General features: G+C 42.8%; 1 protein-coding gene across 2 annotated transcripts in view; it reads left to right on the forward strand.

Moving 5' to 3' along the window:
* Positions 1-10,006, forward strand: part of NAE1 (NEDD8 activating enzyme E1 subunit 1) — a 29,015-nt gene that overhangs the window by 16,299 nt on the left and 2,710 nt on the right. The window contains exons 13-18 of one of the 2 annotated variants that reach the window (XM_018566449.1): positions 391-524; positions 2,786-2,861; positions 3,252-3,295; positions 5,519-5,601; positions 6,437-6,529; positions 7,203-7,317. In XM_018566449.1, coding sequence (XP_018421951.1) covers positions 391-524; positions 2,786-2,861; positions 3,252-3,295; positions 5,519-5,601; positions 6,437-6,529; positions 7,203-7,317 — 545 coding nt within the window. Of the gene's footprint in view, positions 1-390; positions 525-2,785; positions 2,862-3,251; positions 3,296-5,514; positions 5,602-6,436; positions 6,530-7,202; positions 7,318-10,006 lie in introns of both variants that reach the window. The other variant, XM_018566448.1, reaches the window with a different exon arrangement.

Here is a 10,006-nt window from a genome sequence, read left to right on the forward strand (position 1 = left end):
GGTAATCCTTACTGATCTGTTAATCTGTATTTTAGGGATGATTTTTCCCCACACTGATTTGCTAGAATTTCCTTTCTGTGAACATACCAGCTCTCGGTGCTACTAACACAGTGGTGTTAGTAGATTCTGTTGGTTTTGGAGCATAAGGTCTGCAGACAGAAGTTTAGCTTAGAGATGCCAACCTCTGTGTTGTGTTGGCTAGAATTCTATCTAAAGGGGTTCATTTACTGAAGAAGTCATCTTGATTCTAGTACATGTTCAATTTAAATACCCAAGTAGGTTTAAGTGGAATTTCCCCCAAATCTGAGTATTGTGACCATGTTATGGTAAAATAATAGCTGATCACTTCCTATATGTGCAAATAAGACAGACTTGAGTTTTTCTTTCTAGACTCCCAACTTTTGGATTTTAGCCCGAACCATTAAGGAATTCACAGCCGCTGAAGGCAACGGGAGCTTACCACTGCGAGGCACAATTCCAGACATGATCGCCGACTCTGACAGGTTCATAAAGCTACAGAATGTGTGAGTTGTCAGGATTATTTTCCACTTACCGTTGGTTCTGAAACAAATTAATTGAAGGAGTTTAGTAGTATGATGGCAGTGTGGTAGGTAAGCAAAGGTAAGTCCATTGTTTCTCATCAGACAGCAAAGGCTAGGGAAAGGGAGTCATTAAGGTAGATATGTTCATAGTCTAAGGACCCCATGTAGTTGGAAAAATAAAAACAGAAAAATAGACAACAGAGAGGTAAATAAGGAAGACGGTTGTTGCTTCTATGACCGTTTGTAAAAGCAGATGTCCTAACTTCACCCCAAGTTACCACCATAGACATGGGACTATCCAACCTATATATAAGAAAAGACCAGCAACTTGCAAATGCTTCATTTTTTTTCTTTTTTGATGTAAAGCAGGCATAACATTCAGCCAGCTTTCTAAGGACTGCGTTTAAGTCCAAAAAGCATCAAAATGGGTTGTCATCTGACTGATGTCTGTGTTATCTCAGTTAAGGAAGAAACAGAAGCATTGGTGGGTTGATGACTTTTCCTTATCTGTGTATTACTGTGGCATATGGATTTAACAAGTAATTCGGCCCAGAGATCTCCAAGCCAGATTACTTGACAGATAAAGGAGGCCTGTGATTGACTGAGCCAGCTGATATGCACTTAAATGGGAAGTATAATAGATTTTCAGTAAGGATATACAGTATATTAAGTAATAACTCCAGTGTGTACCTTACAGCAAACCTCTGCTTTGACCATTCTGGGCACAGTGACAGATTTGTTCTCATCTCCCATATACTGCCAGCATACGATCACTCTGTTAAGTTTTGGGGGTAAACGGGAGTATGTGGTGTTCCTGGGTATGTAAAAACATGGGACTTGCTCCATGTGACAATACTGGTCCAGTCAGCATTGTCACGTGTAGAGTCCATAGCTCCATGGAAGCTATAACTTCAGTGACTTATAGGTTATCAAATATTTTTCTTATTTTTGATGCACCATTCATACTTTTGTTGTTTTTAAATGTAGACATCTGTAGACTAAAGCTGGCACTCATTGGCTACCTCTATCTGTAAAAAATAAGTCAAGGCAACTGGACTTGCTGTATTTTTCTTTCAAAAAAAAATACAGCAAGTCCAGTTGCCTTGACTTATTTTTTACAGATATACCATGACCTGGATGAATGAGAATCTTCACAGACATTGGCTACCTCTGTTCAGCCGACAATTTTCCGACTTGCTCCTTCCATCAGCTGATTGAGGGATACTGGTTGGAAAGGTGCCGACAGCAGCACCCACACATCGAATTTCGGCCGGTTCATCAAGAACTTGATGACCCTAATTGCATAACAGTGGTTAATATAAGATATCACTTACACAAGGAGTACATTGTTTTCAATGAGTGGGCCAGCTCATACACTTGCATTGTGAAGGAGCAGTAGAGTGCAACTGTTGTGAAGCACTGCAAAACGGGAAGCGGAGCCTACATATGTGATGGGCAAACATGGCTTGCCCCCATGTACTTATGTAGTTACACATTTTGGAAAAAAAGGTTTCAAAATATTAAACAAACTGATAGGATTGTCTCCTTAAAATTATATTACAGCCTCCTTTTTAAAAAAAATGTTTCCTACAAGGAGGCCTATGCAAGAATTAACATTCAGAAAGAAAATATGGGGGTTCTGATGGTGGTGGATGAGTATGGCAAGGGAGCATGTGCAGCTTGCTGGTAACGTCTCCCAGTCTGGGCAAAGTACAGGTTCTCCATAAAGTATATCTCAAGATCAACCATTTTTTAATATTGCAGCTTACCAGTCCTTAGATGTGGTGGTGGCTGCATGAGTTGGTTTATTAGACTTTTTTTTCCTTTTATAGTCATCTGGTGAAGTAACACACTTCCTGTACTACCGTGACGCTCACTCACTGTACTGTATCTATGGAGGAGCACAGTTGTCACCCTAGTACAAGGACTTGTGTTAGGACTACATCTCCCTTTCTCTTCATCTCCATTACATAGAGGGAGTTGTTGTGTGGTCCTACCCCACTTCCTGATTACATTGTTTGAGTTCTCACTGCAGAGTACACATGGCAGGGCTGCATTTCCGGGAGGATCAACAGGTTTGTTACTTTTGCACTTAACGAACAAATCTAGCAAACCACTTTTAATAGTCTATTTATCAGATTACAATGAAGGAAACAGGAGAATTTCATTGTTAGGATTTACATTACTATTAACATGACCATGCTGTTTAAATCACCAGACTGCCTTCATTCCTAACTGTTTAGGTACCGGGAAAAAGCCAAAAAAGATGCGGCATCTGTTGAACACTATGTCTCTAAACTACTACAATCAGTCGGCAGGGTAAGTGCTCCTCACTGTCCGCGTTTGTTTTCATCATAGCTGTGAATAAGGCCCTGAGTGGCTGAAACGCGTTAGCCGTTACACAACGTGTGCTATTTTGTAAACTGTATCTATAACAAATCCTTGGAACTCAGAGGCTGGGGGACAGCTCCCCATTCCCGTGTGACGGCTCCCCATTCCCGTGTGACGGCTCCCCATTCCCGTGTGACGGCCCCCCATTCCCGTGCCCCCGCTTTATTGCCTTATGCTGACCTTTTCTGCCTGACTGCATTAAAAAGGGACCCACGAACCCATATGTACTCAGAGATTTGGTGTCAAAAGCATTGTGTTTTGTAGTTTGTGAGTACTGTTTAAATCCTATTTACAAACTTGTCATGCTTGCCTCTGCAGCCTCCAGAAAGCATAGCGGAAAAAGACATTCGTCTGTTCTGTAAGTAGCATTTAATGACTAGTAAATGCAAGCAATGACCGATAGATGGCAGCGTGGACTCAACTGCTTAGACTATCTGCATCTACACTGTCCACATGATCTACCAACTTAATCCCAGCCAAATGTGTTACAACATGATTGTACAATCTCAGTCTTCTCACATTCTGTTATTGGAGGGTCTATTAAAAACGATCTATTAAGGAAGAACTCCGGGCAAACATTTCAATGGGGTTATATATGCACGGCAATCACTGAACAAAGGTACATGTACCTCCTTTTTGTGACACGAGCTGCAATGTGTGCGATTTGCATGGGCGGTATCCCGCACCATCTGCCTTGTGCGACTGGGGTTCCATTAGAAAATAATGGCACCGCCAGCTCGATCGGTGGTGGTGGGTGATTCTGTGACTGGGCAGGTTTCATGCACGGTTGCCGCAAGGTCACGGATCGCCACTGTGTGAACATCGCCTTACTGTTTATTGGGGTCATACCCAAATGGAACAGTTTATAAAAAAAAAGGAATGCCTCCTCTGTCTGTCAGTGGGCAGGAGAGGCCTAGACATTACAACTCCCACGAACTGCCAATGATCTGAAAGGAAACCTTCACTTAAAGGAGAACTATGGGGTTAAGGCTTTTCCCCATAGTTCTTCTTAGGGAAACGGGAGGACACAAACTAGCGTCCTCCCGTCACCCTAAGCTCAGTATACCGCGAGCTACAGCTCGCGGTATACTGAGACGCCGGAGCGGATCCCGACTTAGACGTCGGGATCCGCCCAGCTGCGTGAGTGACAGCTGGCTCTGCCTATCTAGAGGCAGAGCCAGCTGTACCCGCCCCCTTCCGTTCCGCCAGTCAGCGCTGGCGCTGATTCCCCCAATCCAGCTCCTCCCCTGTCACGGCAGAGGGCTGTGACAGGATCGAGAGGTGAGCGAACGCCGGAATGTATTCGCTCACCTCCCGATCTACTGAGCCGACCTGTGACAGTCTCATTGTCACAGGTCGGCTAGAACTATTAGGGGAGTGAAAAGCACTCACCTCATAGTTCTCCTTTTAAGCTGCCACAGGCTGAACAAAAATAAATATTCCTTCATCCAACAGATTCCTTCATCCATGCTAAACAGTGCGAATGGGCGAATCTCCTGCTGTGAGCTTTGTATCTGTTGTTAGAATTCTTGAGCAGTGGTGGCAGCTGTCACCGTTTGCCCAAAGATTTTCCATCCGACTCCTTTTGATTTTCTGATTGAAGGATGCCAAACAGAAGGGCGCCAACAGGGGCCACCCACTGTTCTAATTTTGGCTGGATCATCGAGAACCGGCTGAAATTCGCTCAGTGTATGGCCAGCAGACATATGGAGGTAGATTGTGCTTGTTTTGCAGCTCCAGGGCTCTCCTCCTTATCCCGATGTTAATGCTTATTGAGTCACTAAATAAGCATTAAGGAAGCAATTTCAGACTTTTTGGTGTTTATTAGGAGTGTGCTTCTTGCAGCCTCTGTATTTCTTTCAGCACCAGCTTCCTTTAGCTGTTTAATGCCCCAACTTCATTGAAGCCTAGATGCCTAGGCCAAATTTGGCAGCATCCATTAACTTGACTATAATTCTATGACCAATTTGCGCACCTAAATATTTTTTATACACCTTTTTAAGTATATATAGGGCTTTGAAACAAAACAAAAAAAAGTATATATGAGGCTTTTATTTAGCACACTATTTTAATAAGAACCCTGCTCTGTTTTTTATTATAAGCTAAAACAGTACAAAACTAAAAATCAATTGTTTAATTTTTTTATGCTGTAATTGTACTTGACCATTACAGCAATAAACAGATGGTGCTACATATGCCATTGCAGCCTGAAGGTGGTAGTGTTCATCTGCAAGCTGAAGGCTTTTATTTTTCCAATAAAGCCCCCAGCCTGATGTCATAGCTGACATAGTGATCACATGATTGGGTTTCACTCACAGACAGCCAGGATTAAGGGCCAGCATGTGTCAAAAGTGTTGGCCGACCCTCAAATTGGGGAGGGCATTTATAAACGTATCACCAGCACAGGGCATAGTGCTGGGTAACATTTATAGGGTGGGAAGGGCTTCAAGCAGGATGGGCACAGGCATCATTGTAATAATATTATTTTACCTTAATTGAGGTGGATACAGGTCAGCTTCAACTAAACACTTTTTGTCTTCAGACTTTATTTAGAAACATATTTGTTTTCCTTCTTGTTTAGGTAGAAACTGTGCTTTCCTTCGAGTTGTGCGGGGCAGATCTCTGTGTGAAGAGTACGGTTTGGAAACTGCTAAAAAAGATGACATTGGTAAGAGAGTACATAGCACATGTGCATCCACACGGTGGCGTCACAAGTGGGGGTGCAGGCCACACCCAAATGCCACCTTTGGAGGGGTGACACCAAAATGACTAACAGTCATTTTGGTGTCACCTCCTATGAAAAGTCGGGCACTCGGTCATGGACCGAGAGCCCGACAGTGTCACGAGAGAGGAGGGGACCCGGCGGCATACCTCATCCCGACGGGTTTGGCGTACATCACCAAGATGGCCAACGGTGCACGATGACGTCACGGTGGGGTGTACGCCCCTTCTCCGCACCGGGGGACACCTGGCCTTGGGGCGCCCCTGCATCCACATACACCTTTCTTTTCTGTTTATTAATGTGAAAGTTCACTTAAATGTCTCACACCCCAGCAACATATAGTTATGTTTTTTTCTGTGCAAATGAAGGCAAAAACAACATAGTTTATGTTTTTGAATGCAATATCAGGAACAATACTGCATTATGACTGGATGGAGCTGAGGAGCATAAGCAATAAGGCTCATCAGCGCCATCTAGTGGCCATATTGGGGTATTTTCCTAATATTACATTCAACTTGAAAAGAAAATATACATTGTTTTTGCTTTCATTCGCACAGAACAAACGTTCGCAGAGTAATTGGCTCTGTGAATCGTTTGTAAATACACCCCATAGTATGTCTCTTCTGCAATAAAAAGCTTTCCTGCTTGCATTTTTTTTTAAAAGTTACATTTTATGCATAGCTGCAGTCTGTTACGGTTACCTACACAAATGCCTCTGTTTGATTACCAGTGCAAAGAGCAACTGACTGCAGCTCTGACTTTGACCATTCTTGTCTTCCAGTATCATTGATGGAGAATCCAGACAATGAAATCGTCTTCTATTTAATGCTGAGAGCTGTGGACAGGTTTCACAAGCAGCATGGAAGATATCCAGGTATGGTATTTTTATAGGTAAATCCATTCCAATTGTTAAAGGGAAGAATAACATGATTACTGAAGCATGCAGGGCGTAAAGCTGGGGATACCAGGACTTCTAGTCACTGCATCAGTTATGATCTGACCATTGGATGTACAGAATGATTATCCTACCTGACCTAAGCTTCTGTTTTCCACCAAGCGAATGCTCTTGTGTTCAGGGACCAATTCCTTTGCTGTTGGGAACCTGAGAACCCCATGTGCAGTTTGATTTTAGGTACCATAAGCCCTCGTTCACACCTGAACGTTTTGTAGCGCGTTCTACGCTTGACGAACGCTCTACAAAACGCCCAAACATGAAAATCCCATTGTTTTCAATGGGTCTGGTTCACACCTAGGCGTATTTCAGCCCGTCCCTAACGCGCTACAAAACGGCCCACGCCTGAAAAGGTACATGTACTACTTTGGGACGTTTTTGTTGCGTGTTTCCATTGGGATACAGCCAAATAGCCCTCGGAACCGCGCGTTCCGGGTTCCGTCCCTTGCGAGCATCCGCGTCGCAGGGGGGCGGAACAGGCGGGAATTTTAAAAGCTGAAAAAGAGAACAAAAAAGAAATAATAATCAGACGGCCAGGGAGGTTAAGAGTAAAACAAAGGTCTTTCATCCAGTTTGTTTTACCATTCTCATGCAGGGGTCTATAATTACCAAGTCGAAGGAGATTTTGGGAAGCTGAAGACCTGTCTGAACAGTTTCCTGCAGGAATACGGCTTATCTCTTTGTGTGAAGGATGAATATATCCAGGAATTGTAAGTCCATTATCAACATTTCACATCTCATCATCTCCCGGTGCAAAGGGAGAATTCTACTATAAAACATTTATTTTACAAATTGGGGATGCATTTATGAGAAATTCCTAAAGTTTACATGATTATTTCATACCACTAGTTATTAAATGTAAAACAAGTTTTAGATCACAAAAAAAGGATGTTGGGGAATTGGAGAGGGTGCGGAGTGGGGTAACTAAACTGATAATAGGCATGGAGGAGCTCAGGTATGAGGAAAGATTAGCTGAATTGAATTCGATCTTTCTTGAGGAGAGGCGATTAAGAAAGGGATATGATCACCATGTATGAATACATATGTGGTCTATAAAATGAACTGCAAAAGTGAATCACTTTCAAGTAAACTATCAAACCTTTTTTTTCAATAATGAATCCAGATCAAACAAATCAAAGCCCAGCACTTTTTTACCCAAACACTTGCAATTATCATGTTTCTGAACAGCTGCTTCCAAGTCTCTCTGCTCTGCTTCCCTAAACTTCCTGTCCAGTACAAGATCACAAAAGACAGAGCAGACTCCAGCAACTGTTCATCTACTAGCTTGAAAGAAGGAGGGGAGTAGCTTAATTTGCTGTGTCTTCCTGTTTGTGGAAATCAAAAGATCTTCTGCACTCCTTACCGGAGTAAAAAAGACCCGTATGGATGGGTGGGTGCTTGTAGTGGCCACGGATGGCACCGTGAAAAGATGAGATAGAAAATAACGTCACCAGCACTCCAAGGGATAATAAAGCAATAGTCCATTTATTGGCACAGTGCCATTCAAAGTGCACATTGAATGGCAATGTGCCAATAAATGGACTATTGCTTTATTATCCCTTGGAGTGCTGGTGACGTTATTTTCTATCTCATTCCTGTTTGTGGAGACACACACAGCTTACTAGCACACACAAGGTTGACTGCATAGCACTCTGCTTGAGAAAGGAGTCACTTGAAAACAGGAAGTCAGGACCAGTGCTCAGGGGACCTGCTGATTCTGCAGGAAACTAAAAAAAGAAGCAGCGTCCATTCTAAGTGATTTCATCAGCATTTGAAATGGCTTAATATCCTTTTGACTTTAATATCACTTTGAGGTCATTGCACAGGAAAAGGTGCCTAAAGGGAAATTGCACCTTTTCGGGAAATAACAATAAATGAACACTTCTTCATAAAAGAAACGTACATTTATTATTTCTTTATTCCGCGATAAGTGGATCGCGGGTGCAATGCTCTGGCTCCTGCAGACTCTTCCTCCTGTATGTCTGTACCGTGATACGGACAAAACAACGGGAAATGTGCCAAATGTATTGCAGAGATGACTTTTTTATTCATCCTAGTCCAGACTTACAGTACACTTTAAAGTGAAAGTAAGCTGTTGAAAAAAAACAGGAGCTTTTAGCCGTAATGTGCTTTGCACAGCATATTAGCACATTGTGCAAGACTTGCCTACCAGTGATGGGCTTCTTCCGGGATTCAAATGTTTGGCCGCTTGGTTGTTATTATTATTAAACAGGATTTATATAGCGCCAAAAGTTTGCGCAGCGTTTTACAAAACTGAGGGAGACATTACAGTTACAAAACAATTCAAGACAAGATGGTAAGGAGGGTCCTATCTGTGAGTGCTTACAATCTAAAAATAGAACGGGCCCCAATGAAGTGACCTCCTGCATGCGCATGGGAGTCACTTTATTGTGGCATGCGCAGGGATCCCAACCTGAAGTAATTTCAGGGAGGTGCCCTTCTCATTTCAGGGAGGGGGTTGTTGAAGAGCACCCCCCTGAAATGATGGCAGATAGCAAAGAAGCCAATGCTACCCTTGCTATCAGCTGGGTTTTTTGTTTTTTTTAGTATTCCGACAGCTGCTGCCGTCAGAATAAAAAAGAAAAACTAAAAAAAAAACAGCATAGGAATGAATGGCAAATTGCTATTGGCTATTTCAGTTTGCAATAGCCAATAGCAAGCTGGCTATTGCACCCGCCCTCTGCTGCTGTCAATCAGCAGGAGGAAGACCTGATGGAGAACTTCAGGTCCACCTCTGCTGATTGACAGCGGCAGTGGGCAGGTGCAATAGCTAGTCTGCTATTGCTAATTCAAATAGCCAATAGCAATCAAGCTATTCATTTTTATGCTGTCTTTTTTTTTTTTTTTTTTTTTTTACTCTGCCGGCGGCTCCGATATCAGAGTAAAAAAAAACCCAGCAGGGAAAGGTTTACTCTGCTAAAGCAGAGTAAACCTTTCCAGGAGAAAACATTTCTCTCCCAGGCAGGCAGGAGCTGCTATCTAATAGCGGGAGACTCCCAGAATGTCCGGGAGAGTTGGGATGTCTGCATGTGCGCAGTCAGGGAAAAAAAATGCCTCAGTGGTAGAAAGAAACTTTTATGGCAGAAGACACTTGCATAGAAAGCCTGCCAATCAGCATTTTTTTTTGAACTTTTACTTCCACTTTATGGGAACATGAGCAGCAATATAATAACTTTATATTTTGGCTTTACATCCTCTTTAAATACTTGTATCCTTTGTCATTTGAACAATGACCTGGAAAGGTATATAAGCTTTCTCATATGTGGAAAACAACAATTGTGATCTAATGGGAAGCTCTGACACATCCGGACTTTTGACCATTGCCTGCTCCCCCCCCCCCCTTTTGCAAACCGCACCCACTACTTCTTTCTCTGCAAT

The sequence above is a fragment of the Nanorana parkeri genome, unplaced genomic scaffold, assembly GCF_000935625.1.
Source record: "Nanorana parkeri isolate BGI_ZX_2015 unplaced genomic scaffold, ASM93562v1 scaffold950, whole genome shotgun sequence".
Taxonomy (NCBI): Eukaryota; Metazoa; Chordata; class Amphibia; order Anura; family Dicroglossidae; genus Nanorana; species Nanorana parkeri.